Source organism: Cydia pomonella, chromosome 2 (genome assembly GCF_033807575.1).
Source record: "Cydia pomonella isolate Wapato2018A chromosome 2, ilCydPomo1, whole genome shotgun sequence".
Classification (NCBI taxonomy): Eukaryota; Metazoa; Arthropoda; class Insecta; order Lepidoptera; family Tortricidae; genus Cydia; species Cydia pomonella.
This window is the reverse complement of record NC_084704.1, coordinates 2,332,428-2,358,708: the sequence shown is the minus strand read 5'-3', so window position 1 is coordinate 2,358,708 and position 26,281 is coordinate 2,332,428. Positions and strand designations below refer to the sequence as shown.

The window sequence follows — 26,281 nt, the reverse complement described above, 5'->3', positions numbered from 1 at the left end:
TAGTCAATGAGTGCAATAATGTCCTACAAAAATTTTTTCTTTGTAAAGAGTACAATATTTATAAGGTATATTTTATGTACTTTAAATACTTTGCTGACCCGTGAACCCCGTAACACTCGTGGTTACGGACTGCAAAGAATACTAAACCTAAATTAATTATTGTACAATTCTTTAATTTTAATAGCGATGTTTTTAAATTCGATTTGAACCCGTGTTCAAAATGATTTAAACGAACAACAACTGAACACATTTTTGTAAACGTTATAAAGTTTTCTAATGCACTAACAAGATCCTGGGTATAAATGGTTCAAGATATTATGCTCAATATTTATAATCATCATAAATTGTTAATCATTATTATTTGAGTGGAATTAAAGGCTTTTTTTTTATTTATTTTTTTAATAATCTAGTTTTCTGCCCTCGACTTTGTCTAGTGGGATGTTAATGATGAATGATGAAAACTATCCTATTCCTTCCTCGCGCCTCGAACTATCTTCATACCAAATTGAATCGGTTCAGTGGTTTGCATGAAGGGATAACAAACAGACAGACATACTTTGACATGTATAATATTAGTATATTGACTGGCTGTGTATCGAATGGCTTTTGTTAATCGGTAGCTGTCAGTGAGCACAGATGATAACATATCAGCAGCTGACAGGTGTCACGGGATAAAATTTACGCAAAATACTTGTGTAACCAACTCATTGCTCTTGTAAAATGAAAAACGTCGAAAACAGCAACTTGAAAAAGTCACGTCACAAAAAGATGTGAAAAAAATTATTGTTTGCTGTCACCGTGATCGTATACCTATGAAATGTTTGAGACCTCTCACCTCCGTAGGATTTCTTGAATCTTTCACCTCTGAACGTCCATTGCATATCATGATTTTTTTCTTCTCTTTTGCACTCTATCCGAAACTGACATTGAAAATTACCAAACTTGATAACAGCAAAAATTAAAGGGTAGAGTAGTTTATCGACTGATTAGCTGTAATGGGTGATATCAGTATGTTACGGAGGTCAAATGATCGGTGATTATTTTTTATGAAGCTTCCTCGACCACGCAAGGAAATCCTGGTTCTTAATTAATTAGGCGCCGAAAATATCTAACAGAATACGTTGGGTCGAGAAAATTGTCCGGGAAATATAATACTTTATTAGAAAAGGTCCATCCCACTCATATAAAATATGTTTTGATTAGAAAGCCACTTTAATAAAATTAATGTGTTTGATAATGATAATACTAGGACTTGGAAATATAATATTTATAGAAACGAGACGATGATAATGGATGGATTATTATTGTCTAAGTTAGGTATAGTCAAACCATTGATGGGATCTATTACAAAAATATGAGTAAGTAGCTAAGTAGGTAGGTACACGTTCTTATTGTTGGTATCATCGAAATTTTTTGGTATTTTAACTCAATGCTGTAGGTAGATGCATTACCCACTGAAACGTAAATTACCTCTAAATAATGAAGGCACAAAGTTTAATTATACCGGGATCTTAGATAATTGTAGTCTGACAAGCCAACGTTGTGTAAGGTTCGATTAATTTTAAACTAAGTTTTATTTAAATACAAATACAAAATACAAATACAAATAATTTTATTGAAAACAGTATAAGTACAGTAATAGCACTTAAAGACTAAGGATTAAGGATAAGGAAAAGTTTACAAATGCCTGAACTAGGAGTTCCTGTGTTTCAGGCAGAATAGGACCATATTAATTAATTTGTAATTATTCACTTAATTATAATAATTATAAATAGTACACAATAAAAATCTGGTAGGGTGATCTGATAGGGGAAATAAATATCATCTAACATTTTTGTTATGTTAACATTATTGTTAACACTGACAATATTATTTACTGAAGGTAGTTTGGGAGGTTCGAGAAAAAAATATAGAAAACGGGTATAGTAAATACCCCTATAATGGAACAGGCACCAGTAATGGGATGGTATAGACAAATTCTGTAAAACAAGTATTTACGATCAGTTTTTAAACGCTAACAACATTTTACCATAAACAAGAGCCAAAGAGCTGCTTAAGTTTAATTCTTCATTGATATTTGTTAGTTTGAAAATTAATAACGCCATAGATCCCATGACTGAAGCAAAAAACCATAGTTTAATTGGTCAATAATATTGAAACCAATTGCAGTAGCTTTCATTAAATACATAGAAAACATAGAGGACGAATTGGACATTCAACTTTTAAAGCATAAAGCGGTAGATATTGTACTGATGTCGGTGAAATATCAAAAATACTCAAATTTTTCTCCTTAATGCCCCATGACTGGTGCCGTTAACATAGAAGGCAGTCAGTTAGTTCGAGGTCGTGAAGTGTGTGGTAATGGGATCGAGAAGAAAGAAAATACTATAAATGTTAATTGTTGATAAGTGCAACTGTCTTTTATTAAGGACGCTTTTAACAGTTGTCAGTAGAAAAAGGCGACAAATTTGAAAACTGTAGGCGCGAAGGGTTGGTCCGTGGTGGTGGATATTGTCTCCTATACTAATTTAGAATTTTTCTCATTTTTCTACTGACAAACTAGTTGCTAGACTATAGGTGTGAAACTAATAACATGCCATTTTTTTACCCGTTTACCTGACTTTAATGTTAAGTCTAGGCCCACTCTAGGCGCTCAAAAGACTGAAATATAATAGGACACGTAGATCAGTTTTATGGGAAAAGAAGCATACAAAATAAAGTTCGTGTCATTTAAGATGACGCGCAGATTTGTCAAATCTAACCTTTAATAACATGACAATAAGAGTCGAGCCACACTTCTTTGTGAATAATAGAAAAAAGTAGAAGAGTTTTCTTGACGCCAAAAAATTTTTTTTCTCTACGGGGCAGGTCGTCGGCCAACCCTCTATACAAAGGCCAAATTTTTTTGCGTCTTATTTTTTTCTGCTTTTCCCTAATCAGAATTCTATAATACTTTTAGAAGTATTAGAACAAATTAAATTATTTGCAGAAAATATTTTAATTTGTTTTTATTTCAAGTAGAAACACTACTATATAAATTATAAACTTAAATAAATGTCATATACCAAGAAAAAGTGACCAAGGCCTCCAGTGCCCCAGGCTGGAATCGAACCAGCGTCCTCTGCTATCGCGGCAGGTGCCTGAGGCACTTTTCCTTAGTATATGACATTGATTTCAGTTTACTATAATACTGAATATGTCCTTTAACTGTCCCTTCTATTTTTCTTACACCCTGTATATTTGGATGCCTCTGATATTATGTAACAACGTCTAGCTCTAAGAACTCTCTTATACTTTACAGCCGCGTTTCAACTTTTTTTACCTACTAAAATTTGTAGAAGTATGACTATTTATCACATCCAGCCGCCAACCGCTGAAGACCTAAATAAGAAATGTAATTACGACAATGTCCCAACCCACGTTATTGCATCCCAATTAAAACTTGGACATCGGCTTCACTTGATTTGGGAAGCCGGATAAAAACTTCATGATCACTTCGGGATATAAAAACCCGCGAATAGCTGAAAGCACTCATTCCGAAGTCTGAACTCGCGTTGAAAAGTTCTGTCTGTGGGCGCGCGGGAAAATTATTGTTGTCTCTGGTAGAATGCGTGGAGTGTTCCTATTGGTGCTGGCGGCCATTTTGGTCATGACGCAGGCGCAGTTGACGTTCACGCCCAACTGGGGAAAGAGGGCCGTTGGAAGAGACGATGGATGTAAACCTGGGGAAACGTTACTGGCTATCTATAAGCTGATTGAGGTAGGTTTATAAACGTCTTATTTTTTCAAATTGTGAATGCTATAGGGAACGGCTAAGGCTAATTGATAATAAGGCTGTTCGATGATGGTCCCTTTTTATGCAAGTAATTCGATAATGCCAAAGCCATTTACTATTTATAACTAATGTTAAAATAATCGCTACTTGGGCAAATTGGATAATTAGGTACATTGTGAGTGAATTAGGCCTATTTATTATTTATTTTATTTATTTATTTCAAACATATTTACATAACATTACAGTCGCAACCAATACGTCATGAAATTATATAAATTAACAGCGTAAAACTACACAAGAACATTTGAGGGCCTAGCATCCATCATCTCACAGAATCTCAGGCATTCCCTTCTCACTTCTAAATGGTTTTGTGTTTTGGATTTTCGAGCCTGGAAGCCAACAAACCCTGCCCTAAGTCTTAATCTGAAACTTGTTCAGATCTTGCTATATATGTAACTAATAGTCGCATAGGAAAAGTATCATGAGCGACTTTTTTATCGAAGAACCACTTGCAACTACAAATCCGTACTCAATTTATTTAGAAACTTCCGCGATTCAAGTGGCTCCTTTTAAACACGGCTGACTCATAGATCACTCTTCCCAGTCTTCCCTTATGTTATAACTTGTACAATTTGTGAACATTGAACTTTTGGACATTCATCTGGTTCGAAGGACCAAAAATGGATGGCAAATATGACAATAGAATGGGCCGTATAATTAGACTACTTGAATTATGCTTGACATGGCTAAAATAAATCAAATTGTGTAAAAAGTCCATGATGTCAATGTCCAGAGAGGAAATCGGGGACTACGTTTGTATGAAGAAATGGTCACCTCCTATCCTCTTAATTAAGATTTAATTTAATTTTGACGTTACTTACACATTTCGCACATAGGCTCATATATAAGGTGCTGACAAAGTTACCGATATTTTGAGAAATGGTACTATACACTAAAACAGTAAACTTTAAATGGAAATCAGGAAAACCTTTTATATCATTTTTTGTTTTCATTTACCGAACAAAATAAATAAATAATAAAACTTAAAATAATCATCATGTGCATTTAACTGACAAGATGTTTGGTTGAAAACTTGAAAACGCCACAGTTTTGTTTGTCTTTTATAAATGACATTGTCAATGTGTCATTTGATTTATCAACGTGAAGCCAGTTAAGTGTTAGGTAAAAGAGGTTCTAGAATCTGTTCAATGAGGTCTCATTTATTTATCTCATGAACAGGGTGTTTTTACGTAACAAATTTCTATTTCAATTTTTCTCCAAAAACACAACATAATACCTATAATGTTTCATGGTTAAATATACTCCAGAAGCCACATACTATCAGCTGTAAAAATATCGGTAGCTATTGTGTTACCACCTTTTATATAGATGAAATTGCGGCTCCTTTTCTACTGCAACCTTCAAAGTCATACCTACCTATTAATCGGATTGCCATACGTCCCGTATATTCGGACTGTCACCGTATTGAAGGATCGCTTCCCGTATTTGTATCTGTCCCGTATGTCGATACCCCTAGAGAAATGATCACAACAATCTCTGTGTAATCAGTTTTGTTACCCATGTAACGAAACAAAGGGACATAACAGCCCTCCCCCCTAACACCATTACTATCTATACACCGTATCAGTTCCAAATAATTATGGCAACCCTACCTATTGATGCAAATGCCTTGCAAATGACCGAGTAACCTGTCCATCCGATGACTGCATACTTGAGCGCATCACATCACACACGGTGCATCTAATGTTATGTAGTTTGTCTCTGAATTTAATTAATATCTTGTTTACGTGAATATTATCCACGAGTACCTAGATTGTTTGTTAGTTGTGTACAGGGTAACTAGCGATAGATTTCCGATTTTAATATTTGATTAAAAATAACTGAAACAAATAAAACAAAAGTAATTATTTTTATGAAAAAAGATGAATGCGGCTTACGAAACTTACGCCTGGCGGTGGCGGTACTCGGTGAAAATGCTTTGATACGATTAGTATATTATGGACGCTGCTGTGCTAGCCATTCAATAAAGTAAAACAAAAACGCCCCACGATTTCTATACACTTCACTTGTTTATTTTATGGAGAGGCGCCTTTATTGAAAGCAACTATTCAGGTTCAAGTTTATGTAATACAGCTCATTCTAAGATAACGTGTTTGGGTAATGTAGGACTGTTACATGAGTTAGAACCATATAAATAGGACAGTGAAAATTATTTTTACACGAGTTTGTTCCCGTTCAGTAGCGGTAGCATTCGTAACCGCTGCACTAAAAAAACAAAAGCTTTTGTTTAACATATTAGTATCTGAGGCGTAAAAATCATTTAAGAAAATTCAAACTAAACACAACCACAATCTTTCTTCTTTACCTTAAGATTGACTGGTAGAGAATGCCTTTTGGGATTAAGCCCGCCTTTTGTACGATAAGTTTTCTTTTGTTCAATAAAGTTTAAATAAATACATTATACTCGTATTTGAATTTGAAATCGGAAGTCGCTCGCTGGACAATCTGTACTTTTATTACAAGTAGGTTGTTACAGATTTAAAAGGTAAATACCTAATGTAAATTTTTCAATTAGAAATTAGAATTAGATGCTTTAAATCTTAGAGTTATCTGAATAGTGTCTTCAAAATAAGTAATTTTAATGCAAGACCACATTGAGCCTTGAATATCCCACTGAAAATAAAGTAGAGGTAATTAATAATCCTTATGGCTTTCATAGTCATAGTCATTTATAATATTAATATATTTTAAATATTAGATGTCAAGTTATGTAGGCATTAATTCAGTTGATATACCTACAGCATTGCATGTCAGTTATTTAATTAAACTATTAAATTGGCAATGGCATCTGTCGATAATTAATTGCATCAACCGTCCAGTGGCGCCCTCATCGAGGAATTGTGTTTTCTAATAAACCAATTAGTCCTGGCGGTTCACCCCGGAAATCAGTAAAATGCTGCAAATGGTGTTTAAGGTATGCAAATCGGTACGATTGATCTTTAGTCCATTTAAATCAATTTGACCCGTAGCACCAAAAAAAATAATAATGGAGGAGTTATGACATCATCTTTTTTTGTATGGGAAAAAAAAAATTGTTCAAAAAACTTTCGTTTGTGGTATTAAATGAAAGGGCATTCCGAGCCGGTTCCAAAATTATATAACATCATTACATTTTAGTCACTTGTATTAAATTAAAATAAATATCAAAACATCCCAAGTTTGAGCTCCTCTAGATACAATACCAATGAATTATTTTTTGTAAAATATACCCCAAATAATACCTAATATCCTCATATCTAACCCCACCACAGGAATTTCGAAAATATTTAGATTTAGTATTTTTTTTAACATTTTTCATTATTATTAATTGTGATCTATCAATCACTATCTGCAGTGGCAGCATGGTTCCAATTTTATCGCTTGTCACTATGCCCGTCACTTTCGCACTTACGTACTGGTTAGAACGTGACAGGTATGGTGACAAATAATAAAGAGCCGACCATCTTAGCCCTACAGTATAAATATTTGTAGGATTAATAATATTGTTAACACACATACTCGTTGAGAGACCCCGAGACAGGCCGAGAACGAGTGTATAGATACATGCTGCTCTCTTCTCGCTTCGCCGTTACTCGTCTCGTCTCGCACTTCTCCGATTGGATCCGAGCGGTGCCGAAACTTTTCGAGAGCGGCTCTCTACTGACGGAAGTGGCTTGACAGACTATATTTCTTTGAGCAGCATAGACAACCTCATTGACCGTAAGACCCCATTCGCACGAGAGTACGAGAGCTTAAAAAGCGTCGCGTTAAATTAAAACTCAACGTTGGCGCTTTTTTACCGTTTCTACTATTTGTGTTCATATTATGAACGCTTAAAAATCACCTGTGAGTCTTACTCCCTGCCTTTTGAACGAGTAGTAATAAAAACACGGTAATTTTTTTAGTAGTTTATTTCCGTATTCCGGTAAAGATTTAACATGGAGTTAAGGCTCCATCAGCCCATCACACGACCGCTTTTTCTATGCGTGTAAAAAAGCGTTTGACACAAATGGATACATGTTTAATTTTATTGCAATTTATTTTTATTTTTAGGTGTTGACATGAATTTTTATTTTTATTTGAGTTTGTTATTATTTATTGTGATCTTATATATGGGCATGTAGTATGTAGTCTGAACTATTTTTTTTAATTGAATTGAATTGAATTATTCACACGGCGTCGGTGTCGTTATTTATCAAGCATTGTTGGATTTACGACTTTAAGCCTTGGTCGTTAAATCGAATTTAGCATGCGGACATATTCAAGCGCTTTTTTAACACGCGTGGAAAAAGCGATAGTGTGATGGGGCCTGTTCAACATCTCACACAGATGAAAAGGCCTATGGAAGGCGTACTGGCATCAGTGCAGTACGCAGGATTTCTTCCCGATTACCTGATTGGATGAAATTACATCAAATCATTGACAGATCATAGACTGAACTCGCATCAATTCTTTATCGCCAAGTTAGGCAAAGCCCTAAACATTATTATTCTTTGTGTGCTACACCGCTTTATAAGATGACTCACGCTAGAATGGTCCGGGCCCGGCCGAGGGGTCCGACATTTATATTTTCTATAGAAACCATCATGGGATCACCGATCAGCCGTCATAGAAAACGAAGTGTTGGAAGCCTTGGCCCGGCGCGTTCTAGCCTGAGTCTTTTTTAAAGCGGTGTAGCACACAGGAAATCAGTAATGTTTAGGACCTTTGTAGCATGACATGAGTCATTCTTTAGGCTGGAGGTTTTATCATTGTGACAATTTATTATTATTTTTTTGTCTTTTTCAGAGCGAAGCAGAAAGGCTGCTAACCTGTCAAAAATAACTCCTCGACCACGCCCCGAAAACACGACGACGCACGCTGTTGTTTATATAGTTCTAGATACCTAGTTTATCACGTAGAAGTAAAACACACTTTAGATGGGTATACATTTATTAAAAATCACTTTTTGTAATTCGCATTTCATTATGCCGTCCTTTTCAACTTAAAGGTTTCTAATCGGCTAAAGTAACAATCAATTTGGTATATTATCCATTGGATCTGTTGTCATCTCTTTCTCGCACATATCTCTAACTCTTTAACTCTTTATAAACAGAGCAAGGGATTCCGCGCGTTTTCTTTTTTGTTAAAACTTTTTAAATATACTTTTAATGTTTCATAAACCTATGTCTTCCATTACACTTTTACCACAGATACAAGAATAATATGCCATTATTCATGCTCATCAAAGTGACGTGAATTGAGGTGCTAGTCATTCATGATTGGTCAACGATTTTATTTAACGGTCGCTGATTGGTCGAATCGTATGACTTAACGGATATTGGCTGGATATTTGTTGCACTTCATTTTACATCATTTGAAATTTTATTTAAAATTTATTTAAAACTCATTAGTTCTAAAATTCTGTGAAGTCTGGTTCTCTGAATTTTAAGGTAAATAAAATAGTATATTGTATATTTTGTATCTACAAGTAATATTAATCGATACTTTTATATGTAATACAATTCGATCACGTTTTATTATGTAGCAGTTCAAGTTAATATTTTGCTGATTATACATATTTGTTAAAGTGGCCTGTGTTTCATTATCTTTCTAATTTCATCATCATCTTCCTTACATTATTCTAGCTGTAAACTCATATTTTTCATCACAAAACATGATTAATCAGGTATTGATCAAAACTTAAAATACAAAGAACACAGACTTTTTAAATTACTACATAAAGTTTTGTAAACTTATTTATTTCCTGGCATTTGTTTGTGATGATCATTGAATGTATTCGCCCATTAAATATTAACTAGTGTTGCGGTATTTCATTCATAAATGTCCTGTACATTTATATTTGGTTAGATTTATTTTTGCCTTTTTCTTTGTAGTATCGATATGTAGATGTGTTTCCGAAAACTTTAATTGACTTAACGGATAAATTCAAATTGGTATCAAAACTTGTGTTGCCAGGCCATATAAATCATAAGTTTTTAATTAGGCAAGTATATCGAAACTTTAAGGTTGCCATCACAGCCAAGAATATCTAATAAAGGGACATATCTAAGTAAATTAGAATACACGCTAGATTATCAGTATTCGCTATTTATATCAACTAGTATAACCATTTTACAACCCAAACTTCAAGACCCATGGAAATAAAAAGGGACGGAAATAGAAAAATGAGCAAATAGTATATTTATTCTGTAATTCGATTTCTGTAAATGGAACTTAAGCGACTGAATCGCGGAAGCAAACGATGGTGCATCAAATGGCGTCGACGCCGACATCGAACGAACACAGCTTTAGTGATACTTTCACAATATATTGTAAAGTGAGAATGTGTGTTCATATTTTAAACGTGAAGAAGTGTATTTAAAACATCGATACGTAGGAAACATTGAGTAGAGTCGCTAACGTATTCTAAATTATTTACAGTGACACGAAGTATAGATGATTATAAATTAATATCGAAATACCTTAACATATTTTACGAGTATTTTAGTAATTTAATAAACATCTTAGATAACAGAGTTCTGTACACTGAGCGACACAGGTGTAGAAATTTGTAGGCCCAACTATTTACACCATACCTCTTGCATTTCTCACTACAAAATAAAACGGCATCTCCAAATGATATTCATTTTAATGATGGTCCTTCGAGCCGGATTTAAGTTTTAATGAGAAATGCATGATCCTTATTTATCTATGCTCTATATATTAAAGGTAATGATTAAATTGTTTTATAAATTCCTTTTGTCTTATAGACGATAACTTAGCATAGATTATTAATGAAACCTACCGATACTAGGCCTTCTTACAATAGTATGTTCTCCAAGATGGATATTTGACTCAACGCTATTAGATACAGAGTCGAGTTCATATTGTGGTTTAATCGGTATCAATAAGTTAATATACTGACCCTTAATATACTCCTACATTCACACATCATGCACGCTTTTATAGGGCGGTTACCATAGGCCACACGATTTTGAACGGTATTTCAAATGGGATACGGATTCAAATCTCGTGTGTGTCTGGAAAAACCGAATCATATATCTTACTTACGTCTGTAAGTCTCCGTTCATGGAGTTCTGGTAAAATTATCGAAAACTTTTCTGAAACGAAAATGTTTTGTACCTATACCTAAATCAGATGTCACACATTCCGCCGCGATACGCCTCCTTACTTTGATTAATCTATAATTCTATCTACATATTATTATATTATTTATAGATATTGTAAATGTTGTGACCTAACGCTAACGCAGTGAACCAAAATTGTAAATGTGAGGTTATCTTTTTATGCTATATTATCCCGCGCCTGACGCCTGCCTTAGTTTTGAGCTTGCCATATTTCATATTTACATCCAATTGCAGAATGGCTTCTTTTAGACTCAAAATGAAAATAAAGATTTATTTGCATTGCAATGTCAGATGAATAGTCAAGTGTGGAACTTGTCTCATTCTTAAACAACAACGAAAGATACATGTTCGTGTTATTGGTACTATTATCACAACAAACATTTCATTTCGTCTATAGTTTATGACTTGCTTAGGGTACTCGTAATTATTATCGTGATTTTTATTATCATATCAAACTTGAGACTAATTTAACACAGGATTCAGAGTATGTTATTTCCCAACTAACAACTAATGGTAGGCTCTTGCCAGTCCCACTGAATCCTAACTAATCTCGTAACCCTAAATCTGAAACCTTGTCATTTTGTTAAGCAACATAAGTAGGGTAGGTATATTCTTTTGCTACAAAGTATTGAATAGTAGATGCAGGACTGACATTATAGTAGTTAAACCTATTGGCATTAGCCCAAAAGTCTGTTTTTACCCCTTTTTCCCTCGCTCATAAGACTATAAGCACTTTACTACAAGGTAAAATAATCAGGGCAGAAGGTACCAGTTGGCTGCGTAGATTATAAAAACCTTGACTTGGTCTTGTAAGAACTCCTAATTCCCAGAAAGCCACCAACTCCAGCCTTTCCCGAGTCTAATAGCCCGGAGCCAGGGCGGTAACAGGCAGAAGCTTCAGCAAGTCATAAACAACAGCTTTCACGAGTCTAATAGCCTTAAGGCCTACGCCCACGCTCGTCGTTCTCCATCCTAACAGTGAGCATGATACTGGAGCCCGGAGAGGAGCCCCGCTTGCTCCGCCAATCCGTACAAGTACCAGGGCGGTAGCAGGGACAGAAGGTTTCGGAGAGAGGCCGTTGGCGGAGGAAGAGCGCGTAGGCGAGCGCGAAGAGCGCGTAGGGCGCGAGCACGGCGGCGGCGAGCCGCGCGTGCTGCGGGGCCGCGGCGGCGTCGCGCGCGAATCAGTTCTCGTCGTCCTCGTCGCGGAATAAGTAGGTTGACCTGGGGAAAACCATTTCACGAAGTTAAAACAGGTGCTGGATTTACATATAGGAGAGTCGGCTTTAGTCTTGACAAAGAGTTACACGACTGTTACTAGTAGGTGTAACCTAAACAACTTTACTAACCTTCATCAATTTACATTACACTCTTTTGGAGAATCTGTATATCTGTATAACAAATACAAGAGATTGTAGCGGTACCGACCGACATCATTTGCTTTAGTGTAGGGTCATCAGTGCTGCAGTCTGTGCTGCAGACTGTTTAATGGCTAGATTATCTACGAGTATAAAGAATCACCAGTAGGTCAGGTTGAAGGTTATTCAAACGGTACCTTTGCTAACAACAGGAAAGCATAGTTCATCTGAGTTAGCAGTAGCGATCGACGCCATTGGTTTCAGTGTAGGCGCAGTGCTGTAGCAAGGGTCTGATAGCTAGTGTGAAAACTTTGAAACGGCTTACCAGTAGGCCAGGTTGAAGAGGGCGAAGACCAGCGGGAAGGTGATCCTTGAAATGACGTCTATCCTCTTGGAGCGGGTGGGGAACTTGGACATCCACAGACGACAGCAGTTCTTGCGCGCGGGGTTCATGTGGACCTCGCATTGCCGCATCTTCGGTTCGCCGCCGCGCAGCGGTTTCTGCAGTTGCAGACCAGTCAGGGAGGACGGACAGGGTGCATTTGGTACCGGTATGTTAGGAACTACTTATGACACTTAGGATTAAGTTGTACCAAACCGTTTATCACCGTTAAATTGCGCAATTTTTTTTTTTGTAGAAAGGTACTTAATAGTTGACTGCAGATCGGCGTTAAGGTCCATCAATTGTGTTTGGTGCGACTAGCCCAGCCCTTTGCTTGGGGTAAATGACAATGAATCGTTTTTGGATGCCAATCGAAAGTGGTTTCATCGTTGATCAAGCACACAAGTATTAGAGATCATACGTAATGAGGCATAGCCTTTCTAAGTTTTCTTGTCTAATAAGTCATTAGTAACGGCAATAATCATCAATAATGGCGAAAAGGCAAAAAAATGTATGAGTTCGAAAGTGAAAAATGAAGTGTTTCATATATAAAAATTACAAGGTGGTAAGGTTAGCCATATACGTACTAGCCATATAGGTACATACTATCACTTCTGAGAAATGTAACATAAATAAATAAATATTTGGAGACAATCTCACACATCTATCTCTCCCCAAACTAAGCAAAGCTTGTACTATGGGTACTAGGCGACGATAAACATACGTATATAGATAATTATATACTTATATACATAGAAAACACCCATGACTCAGGAACAAATATCTGTGCATCACAGAAATAAATGCCCTTACCAGGATTCGAACCCGGGATCATCGACATAATGTGATATTTAAGTAGAAAAAAGCTGATCAGTAGGCATATGTGGAAAGTAAATAAATGAGATGTAGCTTGTCGATAACTAATTTACCATATAGGTGTGTATAGACTGAGAATATAAAATAAACTGGTCTGAGAGTCAGAATGCGTCAAAGTAAAGTTAAAACTATTTATTTATTTATTTAAACTTTATTGCATAGTAAAAGTTGTACAAAAGGCGAACTTAATGCCAGAAGGCATTCTCTACCAGTTAACCTTTTGGCCAAATAGAGATCAAATGGTAAAAAAAAGCACTTCACCTGTACCGTTACACTTTACTGTATCATTATACCTTGCAACGGCATAGGTAAACGTTTTAACAAACTAACCACTCTGACTCTCAGTATTTAGATATTAATTATGTGTCCAAATCAAATGCGATCTCACCATCGCGAATGTGGCGTTGCTGTCTGTGTCCAGCAGGTCTGAGGCAGCGTCCAGGTTCGCTGTGGCTGCCTCCATCTCCCTACGCGTTTTCTTCATGTTCTCCCTGCACATAGTAAGTCAAGCGTACTACGAGACCATAGGTCCTATGATTGCAGCTAGCTAGTTCAAAGGCAGCATGCACTCTTTGAAAACTAGGCCGTAAGTTAAAAAAAGTTTTTCTCCTAATCTCAACTGTTTAGGACACGAGAGCCTAAATGATTGACTCTACTTTAAGAATTCATCAAGATATTAATTTAGCTTTTACCGAAATTGTGGGTATTTAATGCTCCTCATGACCTTAACAATTAAAACTAAAGTAGACAAAGTAGAACCTAAAATCTGTGTATGAATCACTAAAATGTCTAAGAGAAAATTCTGAATTATCTTATACATACTGTTGCTAGTTTAAATTCTATCTGTGACCCGATTTTCGGTTGCATCGAAACGGCTTACGAAGGATTTTGAAAGAACGAAGGAAATTTAATTTCGAACAGAAAATTAAACTTTGCAAAAATCTTTAAAGCTGTTAAGTTTTATACCAAATTTGAGGTGTACTGAAATTTGGTAAACAGACCACCAAATTCAAGAATGGTTCTGCCCACGTCCATATATTTTTTTTAATAAATCTGTTCGAAATTTTATCTCAAATTATGCTTATGGCGTACACATTTTCGGCAAAGTAGTAGATGGAGTAACATGTTTATTAGGACAGGAGAAACACATGAACATGAAGGGAATCCTGATAATGTTTCTCTTGCCCGTGCAAAGTAAACTATGCTTCTCGTATCCCACATGACCTTATAAAGTAGTAGTCATAGAGTTCGATGTCACCGAAAATAGCTACTTGTTTAAATGATGAAGAAATTCATCTACATCAAAGCAATTTCATTGTATGTTTGTAACTATACTTTTAGGACTTATAAAAAATAGCGTTCTTATCTAGATATATTTTGAATTTACAAGCCTGCTGTTTGATCTACGGATGACATTACTATTCATGAACATTCAATTTTATTCTCATTAAAGGTAAGGCGCCAAGGCCTTGTTTCAACTGTTGATTAATTATTTCTCTTAAAACTTCAAAGACCTCTCGGAATACTGGATTCTGAGTATGAAATCGATTTTTAGAGGCGTTTGCAAATGCCACTTGGCAATAATATAATGAGCATGTTACATTATGGTTAATAAATAAACTAAAACTAAACTAGGGTACAAGTAGAAAAAGTGCGTACAAGACCTTCGTCTTACAGCTTCGAAAATAAGATTTTAACTAAAAAGAACGAACTTACCTGCGAACTTAATTCTACAACGAAGCTTTCCTGTATCGTTTTTAAATGCGTATGGGGTTTGGTTACTATATTTTGACAATATTGATTTATCATTAGACTGAACGCAAATTTCTAAAACGAATGTTTAATGGATTTTTACACGAAGTATTAATATTTTTGTGAAAATTAAAATGTCTAAAATGTGTATAAGATATTTATAAATCTCGAAGATACTACGATTTTAGGAACAAATGATTTCTAAATTGAAAATGCAATAGATATACCAATACCATGACTAGCTTTAGAGATTACATCAGACTTAGTATATACCAAAATAACTTTTTACAAACAAAGTTCGCCCCATAAATTCATGTAATCTATGCTACTCGTACTATGTGGTATGATAAGAAGCCAGTTTAAAGCCACGGCATCTCTAGTCTAGTCATTCTATTCTAAGTCTATAGATGTCTTTACTTTCATGCGTTGATTTTAAGCATAAATAATGAGTCCTAACTGAGTATCATTTTCGATGCATCAACTGATTGATAAAGGGACACGTAAAATGGGCATTTATTTATTTTTATTTAATCTTGCCTTATTTAATCTCAACCATGCATCCCTTCTTCATGCCAGCTTTAATTTCAAGTTTGTGAAAAGCTCCCGTCTAGACTAATGATAATTTGCCTTCGCCAATTCCTTTAGAACCGACAATAAATTATTCATTTTCTCAACTATAGCCAAAAATCTGAAATAATGTATTCGTTCCTAACTTCGGATAATCCAGATATTAAAAGGAATTTCACCAATAATTTTCTGCATTAGTCCAGACATCTATGGGTTTCTACGAGGGAAGGCTAATGCGGATGCCGTCTAACTGAGCCACTAACGTAAGGAGTGCTGTCACCCCCGTTTAGTGCACTATCATGTCATTTCATATGTACAAGCGATACCTGTGCTTGTTGGAGCGAGACGCATAGTTGACCAGAGCGAACTCCAGTAAGGCTCCGAAGACGAATGTCAGACAGACGCCGGTCCAGACGTCGATTGCCTTGGTGTAGGAGACGGGCGGCAGGGACGCGTTGATGCCAGACGTCTGGGTGGCCATCGTCAGGAGCGTTGTTACTCCTGTTTGTACAATATATGTTCATTTTACATCCAAACCATACCTGTGCATATCGGAGCGGGACGCATAGTTCACTAGAGCGAATTCTAGCAACGCTCCGAAGACGAAGGTGAGACAGACGCCCGTCCACACGTCGATGGCCTTCGTGTAGGAGACGGGAGGCAGGGAGGCGTTGATGCCTGACGACTGGGTCGCCATCGTCAGGAGCGTTGTTACTCCTTATAGGTTAAATATTGATATAATTTAATATGCAACTCAAATTTGCAAACGCGAATACTTTAGCGGCTTAGGAGAGGATTGTAGCGAGGAGAAATCATAAAGAGTCAGTAAATGCAGAATTTAAAATAAAATAAAAACGAGATTTTTGTAATAAAGGGTTAGGAAGTATAATTTATACTAGCAGAAGCTCCTTTCATTGGGCCGTTGTAGGGGGCGGAAAACGGTTAACATCGAATGGGCAGCGCGGTTAGTAGGCCTGATCTGACTCTGGTGTGACTTACCTAGCGACACCCTGGCAGGGACCGCACCCTGATCTAGCCAGAAGGACACCCACGACACGATGACCAGCATACAGCAGGGGATATAGATCTGGATCAGGTAGTAACTGAACTCGCGCTTGAACAGCAAGTCTACCTTCAGGCAACTGTATTCACCTGGAATAGCGGACCAATACATGAAGAAGCGTAGGAAAACCCGTTTTAAAAGACATGGTCATGGAAACGACGTACCCGAAATCTGTAAATCTACAATTCTCTAGTTTTTAAAAGTATATGTACACTATCTAAAGCGAGATTCTAAATGCAGTTTTTAATCTAAGATGATAAGGATGTAAAGGATACCAAACCTTAACAAGATGTTTCGGAAATCCTGTAAAGTTTCTGCAGTAAATCGTTATAGCAACAAAGTAAATTTCATTTCAGGGCCAATTTTTATTCTATCTTTGATTTTTTGTTCGTTAGATTTCAAAAAACTTGGTTGATACATAGAGTTCCTTATTCTCTACAATATATGCACAATTTCACTGAATATCCTAAAAACATTTTCACTCAGTTACGGGAAAGAATGGCATTTTCGTAACCCAACTGAGAATTACATACATTTTTTTCGAGGCAAGGTGATTTCATATTAATTTCCGACAGAATGAGGAGCACTTCAAACCAGCCAAATTTTATCCAAATGTAACGAAAAAAAAAACTGTAACAAAATAAATTGGGCCCTTCAATGACATTAAAGTTAAAACAGCTAATATTAAAGTAGACTATCGGTTAACAGACTTACCAGTATTAGTCTTGCTGTTGCAGTAATCAGTAAGGAATTTCTCGAGCGTGAAGCGCGGTAGGTGTAGGTTTTTGACGACTTGTACTGGGTCACCTTCCTTCCATAGGAACACCAGGTCATCTGTCGTCCAGCCATCTGGAATGTGAAAACAAATTATTTGTATAAGAGCGACTAAAGTTGCTGTTCTGATATCGCCCGAAGCCAAAGACCGGGGGGGGGGGGGAGACGCAACAGAGGGGCATACATTGTATGTAAAATTTGAGCTCGGGTGAGTGGGGACACACACACAATAAAGTTTAACTTATAGCAATCAATTTATTCGTAAAATCATTTTAAGAGATAAATGTAAGACATTTTACTTAGAAACTTAGAAATACCAGGAATATAAAAAAAAAACCGGCCAAGAGCATGTCGGGCCACGCTCAGTGTAGGGTTCCGTAGTTACTCTTCCTTCACAATAAGCTAAACTGGAGCTTAAAGTATAGTAAATTGTTAACCAAGGGATGAAACGGTACCTTTCACCCGAGTTAAACAAATAGGCAAATTTGCATAATCAGTACCTAATTAAAGTAAGTCTTTTTACTATGAAGGGAAAACTTTTTGCGATAACTCAAAAACAGCTAAACTGATCATGTCCGCTATAGTTTTCATTTAATGTCTTTCTTAAGCTCTACTTCCACGATTTTTTTCATATTTTTTGGACCTATGGTTCAAAAGTTAGAGGGGGGGGGACACATTTTTTTTTTCTTCCGGAGCGATTATCTCCGAATATATTCACTTTATCAAAAAATGTTTCTTGAAAACCCCTATTAGTTTTGAAAGACCTTTCCAACGATACCCCACACTCTAGGGCTGAAGCGAAAAAAAAAATTCACCCCCACTTTACGTGTAGGGGAGGTACCCTAAAAAAAATTAAATTTTTAGATTTTATTGTACGACTTTGTCGGCTTTATTGATTTATATATCCATGCCAAATTTCAGCTTTCTAGCACTAACGACCACGGAGCAAAGCCTCGGACAGACAGACAGACAGACAGACAGACAGACAGACAGACAGACAGACAGACAGACAGACGGACATGGCGAAACTATAAGGGTTCCGTTTTATGCCATTTGGCTACGGAACCCTAAAAATCGATGTTTTATACTTTTTACTATATTCTTAATTTATGATTGTATAATCGTTATTTGGATGTTTACTAAACGCTGTATAACTACTGGGTAATAAACTCGTATATCAGATGACTGGCTGCCACTGGCAACATATGGCACGGCATCAACGTCGTAAAGGTTTTATTTTAAAATACGGCCGGTACATTTGTCAAATTATTCCTCCATAAATCAGCAATGTACTGAATGTATAAACTTTATGTTGTAGCGTTTGTTTGCTATGCGGAAAACGACAGATGATTTATAAAAAAAAGATCTCAGGTTTTTAACAACTTACCAAGTACGTGCTATAATATATGAACCTTGGAGGATTCAAAAACTGGAGACGCCTTGACTGTAATTTTCTGTACAAAACAGTCTGCTGATTTTTGCGAGGGAGGGGCACGTCAAATGTATGGCTATTTCTACGTAACGTACAAATAGCCATGTCAGATAAACGTCAGTCCATACAATACATATGACCATTGGCCGAGCTTTTCGACAGCTCTTAAAGGCGTCTCCAGTTGTTAAATCCTCCAAGATATGAACGGTAGTACTCTCACCATGAGTCTTACGCGGCCTTAAACGCTAGCGAATGCGTCAACTCAAATGCATTGCATATCGCTTGCACCCATGTCAGTATTGTCAGTGCCGACATCGCGAAAAATAAAGTTGCTGTGCCATAGAAATCAGCGGCAACACATCACCCAGAATGTATGAAACTTCGACTTTGATCCGATAGTAAAAGTTGTTCAGTATGATCTATAAAGTTACTACGTAGAGTATTTACGGTGGTTAAAATTTCACCGGTACGATGGGGTGCGGTTAGTTAACGCAGTCACTAGCGAATATGTCAGTCAAACTTGTGTTAAGAATACAGACTTTTGTTCTCATATTTTGTAACACATATCGACTACTAAGGTTTCAGACTAGCGTATTTTTACGCACGTAATAAAAACGACCGTATCGTTTCCGCGGCATGAGCTTATGCGCGCATTATATTTCCCTACATTTGGTTTTTACGAGCTTACGTGCGCGTTACTTTTCCCTTCATTTGGTCTATACGAGCTTATACGCTCGTACGCGTACGCGTGTATAAAACGCTAGTCTGAAACGGCCCTAAGAAATATTCACAACTGTTTATTTGTTTAGTTGCTGAGCTCGAATTTAGTGTTGGCAAGTAAAAAACTGTATCATTTTAAATATTGACGGTAAGACACTCACAACTGGCCATCCTGAGCGAGCACGTCTACTTTTCCAGCGGGTACACCTTCAGATTCATGGGGACCGACAGCGTCAGCGAGATTCGGATGCTGTACAGCACGTTCCCGTGGGAGTTCCAGATGTAGACGTTCGGCATGTGTTAGTCTATGGTATACTCACAACTGGCCATCCTGAACAAGTACGTCTACTTTTCCAGCGGGTACAGTATCAGATTCATGGGGCACGACAGCGTCAGCGAGATTCGGATGCTGTACAGCACGTTCCCGTTGGGAGAGTTCCAGATGTAGACGTTCGGTATGTGTTAGTCTATGGTATACTCACAACTGGCCATCCTGAACAAGCACGTCTACTTTTCCAGCGGGTACAGCATCAGATTCATGGGGCACGACAGCGTCAGCGAGATTCGGATGCTGTACAGCACGTTCCCGTTGGGAGAGTTCCAGATGTAGACGTTCGGTATGTGTTAGTCTATGGTATACTCACAACTGGCCATCCTGAGCGAGCACGTCTGTTTGTCCAGCGGGTACAGCTTCAGATTCATGGGGCACGACAGCGTCAGTGAGATTCGGATGCTGTACAGCACGTTCCCGTTGGGGAAGATCCGGATGTAGACGTTCGGCATGATGATGTTGTGGAAGTGGCCCTCTTTCTCGTTGGAGAAGAACAGGTCCGGCATCCACACGCGGTTGGCCTCAGTGAGGGTTAGGTATTTGAGCCGGCCTATGGGAAACTCCATTAGATTATTCAAATGAGTACGATAAGATGAGGCCACTACGGGACGTTGGGCTTTCTCCTATTGATCTACTACTACCAAACAGAATTTAAAATAGAGGTGGATTGTCAAAGGAAACTTTGTAGCTAAAGCAAATTTACTGCCATCTTTTGACACATGATTAAAACTGTTAGAACGCCATTTAACTTTGATCTTCATAATTTAATGAAATTTATCAAATTTGTTAAATATCAAAAAGTGGCGCCATCTAATAGGTCAAAGGCCAAAGGTATAGCGACATCGCTTCTTAGGTTGTGTCGGGTAAGATGGCACCATTTTTTGATATTTAACAAATTTAACACATATCGGTGTAAGAATAAGGATCAAAGTCAAATGGCGTTCTACAAGTTGTAATTATGTGTCGAAAGATATCAGTAAATTTACGTGGCTACAAAGTTTTAGTTCAAATTCTCTTCGCTACTATGAACCCATTTAGCAAAGAAAATTACATAAGTGCGTTACTTAAATAACTTGTTTTGCAATGATAATGATGATGAATAAATAAATAAAATAAATAAATAAATATTATAGGTCATTATAATAGCCGTCAAAGGTTAATAAAATAATAACTTTTTAAAACGCCATTAGGGGTCATCCATTAATTACGTCACACGAATGTCTAGGTTTTTTGCCCCCTCCTTGTCACACTTGGTTACAATTTATAAACCCCTCCCCCCAGGTGTGACGTCACATTTTTGACAAATATCTTTTCAACGAAATCAGAAATACTAATTAGGTTTTATTATTTTAATAAGAAAATATTATTGACAAAAGAAATATTAGTCAATTTATAATATAAAACCAATAGAGAAAAGAAAATTACACGAATAAACACGATTCTCGTTCCAAAAACTCATTATTGAACTGTATAGCGAATAAATAAATATAAATAAATGGTCGGTAACTGATGATGTTAAAGTGACGTCACAAAGTTTGTGACTCCCGCTTCCCCCATGTTACAACATGTCACATGTTCTTGGCTCCCTCTCTCCTCCTAAACGTGTGACGTTATTAATGGATGACCACTTATAAAGTTAGTAGTAGTATTCCCCGCTATGCAAAAATGGTGGATTAATACGATTTTGTCTCAATTTCTCAAATTCTGTGTAACTTCTTACTATTTAGCTGAACCTAAACGTAGATAGGTACTTTTCGTGCTTCTTTATAAAGATATGTTTAACAAACATGGAAACTATAGGTCTAGATTAAGAGAAGAAACTGTAATAATATTTTTTGTATGACCGTTTGTTTCATATTTAAATAAATAAATAAAATAAATTTTGTGACTAATGGCTGTTCATTTTACTCACTGTTCATAATTATTGAAAAAATCACATGTAATAAAATTCTTTTCTTGATTTTTACCTATTAAAATTACGTGGTAAGGTAACACAGAAGAATGTTGCTTACGTATAATACTAAATTAAACTATGTAAATTAAATGATTACGAGTACTAATATGCATTACGAAAACATGTACAGTAAAAATATTATTTGAAGCACACAGAAACAAAAGAAAATAGACATAGATTTGAGCCAAATAGGGAGTATTACTGCAATGTTGTGCCGCCAGAGTGCAGCACTAGCACCTTTCATAAACCATAGAGTAACTACAGAGTGATACATACTGTGTCTTAAACTGTATTTTGACGTGTTTTCATAGATAATAAAATATGACATTGATGCATCAAGGCGGTTTGTTTACAAAGGACACCTCTACACATCTGGAGTTGCAGGCGTCCATAGGCTACGGTGACTGCTTACCATCAAGCGGGCCGTATGCTTGTTTGCATACCGACATGTATAAAAAAAGACCTACCGGGAAACACGAATATCGAAATTTAGTTATCTGCCTCTTCATCCCTCGAATTCGCAAGAGTGATAGAGAGGTTAGATAACGAAATTTCGATTTTCTCGTTTCGCGGTAGACCCTCAGATTGTGATGGATTGTGGCAGTGGCACCCCCTACGCAGAATTTCGCGAAATTTTCCCTAATAACCAAACAGAACGTAAAATATAATTAACAGGCATCACTATGAAAAGCTAAAAATAAATATCGAGATCTCACAGACAACCTTTGGAAGTAGAATATCGTACAAGGTCCATCCACAAACACCAACCTGTATAAAATGAGTTACTTACCACCCAAGTTGTTGAATTTCAACCGTTCGTCTAACCATTGTTCTCTGAACGTCAGCTGAACGGAGTATTCCTAAAACATTACAAACAGATAAAGCCGTTGCTCTTTGTAAAATAAACAACAACATACCCTCAAGGCGAATAGCAAATGGACTGTAAACCCTCCTTGAAGATATCTCGTTTCGTCTAAATCTATGTTGACCTACTTCTTAAGACATTCTTCTTTACTAAACGCTATTATCTCTCAGCTTTATTGTGCAAATGTCTAGAAGCTTTTATCTTTTTTATTCTTTTTTAATTATTGTTTATGCAGAAAGCTATTACATACCAAATGTATGTCTACTATTGTACACTTTTCGCAAAGCTTTCACTGGTGATGTTATTTGTGCCAATAATATGCCTACTAAAACGTGTTGCCAATGTACAAGCTAAGTTATCTAAGATGGATTAATATGTGCAACTATTATGCGCGTTTCTCAATGAATCTTAACAATTACAATTTAATTTAGACACTCTAAAAAGTGTGTTATAAGAGCAACGCACCTAATAGCCAATGTACAATTTAGTGCGAGGCGAGTATTGACACAAATGTTACATAAACACATATTTCCAGACACTAGAATGGGAGGAGGGATGCCGGAGGTTCTCTCAACAATTTAGTCTGACGTCAAGGACACGTCCCTCACGTCAGGAGCAAGTCAAATGAATTAGTTTTACAACGAAACAAAGCTTGCAAAATCAACGGCTACGACATGCTCTACCAGTAACTTGACTCACTTTTCCGTCTCGATTTGTGAAAGGAAAGTTGGTCAAGCAGCGTAAACAAATGGAGGTAGATGATTATGCTTTCAAAGGAAGGAGAAGGCATGACGATGCTATTGTAGACATTGATGAATTTGGGATCATGAATGTATTAGTCAATATGGCGCGCTGCCAGCAAGGTCTTTACGTTCGCCTTTTCCTTCGTCTAATCTACGGCTGGCCGAGGGCATTATACTGTCAATACACACACACATGCTCATACCGTGCATTACGGCGATCTAGCGGTTACCACCAGGCTACAGCTGTCGTCTGACACGGTTGTACCTGGCGCGTCATTATGCGGGCGGTGCTCCTTCATTCTGATTTTGCAGCACAAATTAATTCCCATATCGGTATATATAAGCTAGAAAAGAGGGTTAAGACCTGACAAAATCGAATCAAGGATCACAAAAGAAGAATCGAAAAGTGCTTAATATGTTTCATAAAGCTACTTTTACATCTTTAGTAATGCTTCGTTTACATCGATCCATTTGCCAGATGCGACTGGGTAAAATAAATATTTATGACAATCTCAACGCAACATTTGCCCGTTTTGCGAATGGCAAACGCATCAATCTAGTTTCGAATCTTAGTCAACGTTTAATTGATGAGGAAGGCAGTTCTTTAGTGCCATTAGCTCTACTGTTGGTGTTTCACAAAGTGATTGTATTACGAGTGCATTGTGTTGTTTGTAAGTGCCACTCCGGATCAATTAAAGCCGCCGTGCTTGCTCTTAAACCGAACACACGGTTATATCGCATCCCTTTCCCACATTGAGGGTATATTTCGTGTAAAAAAGACGGATCACCCCGCGTGTTGAGGTGTAAGAGTTACCCTGTAGCACACTAGAAGGTGGTAGTAAAGTGTTTTTTTTTTAAAGCATGAATCCTTTTTAGTAAATACATTAGGTTGATATTGATCCAGTGACAACGGCAAGTTCTAGAAGCGATCGTGAGCCAGAATAATCACTTTCCTGCGCAGACGCTGGAAGTATTGAGCAGGCAAGATAGTGTTTAGTGTGCTCACTTGTACAACTCGCTGAAATAATCTAAATCAACCTCGCTAAGGAGAAATGCTTGTAGTGTGCTAGTGTGGGTAGTGCGACAAAGCGAAGCGCACCTACTCACCGTCTCGAGCACTCGTCGATGGAATGCTTGTCAATCGTGTTACCTGCATGCAGGTTATCTGCCAGCTTAACTAGAGCTACGATACGTCTAGCGGTCGTTGGGGGGCGGGTCACATAGCGTCGGACGGTCGACACAAGCTGCCGAGTGCGGGCGCGGCGTACATCCCGATTTTTACACAACACAAATTCACATGAACAAGACAATAGTAACACCGGCACGTACATATTATACGACCAAAATAGTTTTTATATCCTTTTCAAATGCATGACAACAGAAAGGTGTTAAATAAAGCATGATACGAAAATAATATAAGGGAAATAAAAGCATGAGATGAAAGGTGCGGGCCGCGTTGCTCCCCAAGCTGTGTATTGATTCGAGGGTCGCTCCCGGCGGAGGTCTCGCCTGCCAGTAAGTGCTGATCGAGTAATATGCCGCCCAGAGATGGCGCGTGCGAGCAAGTGCCGTCTTCCGACTGGATGAACGTGAACTACATACATTACTCCCTCTGCCCTCGGTGCGGTCCGGATTGGTCCTGCCAACCGGTAAGTGCGAACCTTAACTTAGATAATTCAAATTTAATTATAAAATTTAGCTCTCAGTGCTCACTACCTGTGCCAATTGTCCATCAGTTTGTGTTTTTACAAAATTTTGTATTCATGTGTCTTTTCCTAAGTGACTTGGAAATAAATAAAAAATAATCTAATAAAAAACATAACCAAACTAAAATAGTTAAAACGGAGTTTGTATTGAAAGCCGAACGTGAGTTTAGAAAGAATTTAAGTGATGTTTTGAAGGTAACTTGATATAAACAAAAGGGTGAACGGTACCGCACCGTGAAATCAAAATAAAATGTTGGTTATTTCAGAGCTCACATAGAGAAGGGTCTGTAGGTGAGTCGGTAGAAAATTGGCCACTCCATCCTTCGCTCACAACTTTCGACGACTATTATTTAATAGAAAACTGTAACTGACAATGACAAAGTGGTCTCTTTCCAACCCACAACATGTACTGGTTATAGACGTGGATCTTCAACACGATTCACGAAAATTCGGGGACCGAATCGCAAGAAAATGTTAGCAGGTTCAATCAAGGCTTTGTTTGTTAATACGGACAGTATGATAGATTCAAACCAAAAAGACAGTGCAAAACTCAAAACATCCATGAAAACATAAATAACCAAATGTAAGTAAATAAATGAACAAAACACAATCACATATCCAAACACGGTAGCTTGATAATGTCCAGCAAAGTGCAATTGCCAAATATCCAAAGAACATTACAGTTTTATTATAAACAAAGTTACAATATCGTCACCCATCCCTATCGTGATACAATACCATTATTGTATACCTATTCACTTCGCAAGCAGTGTGATCAATTCTTTTTTTTCTA

General features: G+C 37.1%; 1 protein-coding gene across 10 annotated transcripts in view; it reads right to left on the bottom strand.

The window, feature by feature from the left end:
- Positions 1–11,577: 11,577 nt before the first annotated feature.
- Positions 11,578–26,281, bottom strand: part of LOC133531337 (glutamate-gated chloride channel) — a 51,691-nt gene continuing 36,987 nt past the window's right edge. For 3 of the 10 annotated variants that reach the window (XM_061869520.1, XM_061869528.1, XM_061869498.1), the window contains exons 5-12: positions 22,965–23,034; positions 20,534–20,770; positions 17,678–17,812; positions 16,900–17,052; positions 16,443–16,617; positions 13,970–14,072; positions 12,649–12,824; positions 11,578–12,189 (exon numbers count right to left, since the gene is read on the bottom strand). In XM_061869520.1, the coding sequence (XP_061725504.1) occupies positions 12,150–12,189; positions 12,649–12,824; positions 13,970–14,072; positions 16,443–16,617; positions 16,900–17,052; positions 17,678–17,812; positions 20,534–20,770; positions 22,965–23,034 (1,089 nt within the window). In that variant the 3' untranslated portion in view covers positions 11,578–12,149. Of the gene's footprint in view, positions 12,190–12,648; positions 12,825–13,969; positions 14,073–16,226; positions 16,402–16,442; positions 16,618–16,899; positions 17,053–17,677; positions 17,813–20,533; positions 20,771–22,964; positions 23,035–26,281 lie in introns of all 10 variants that reach the window. The other 7 variants (XM_061869506.1, XM_061869514.1, XM_061869489.1 and 4 more) reach the window with 3 other exon arrangements.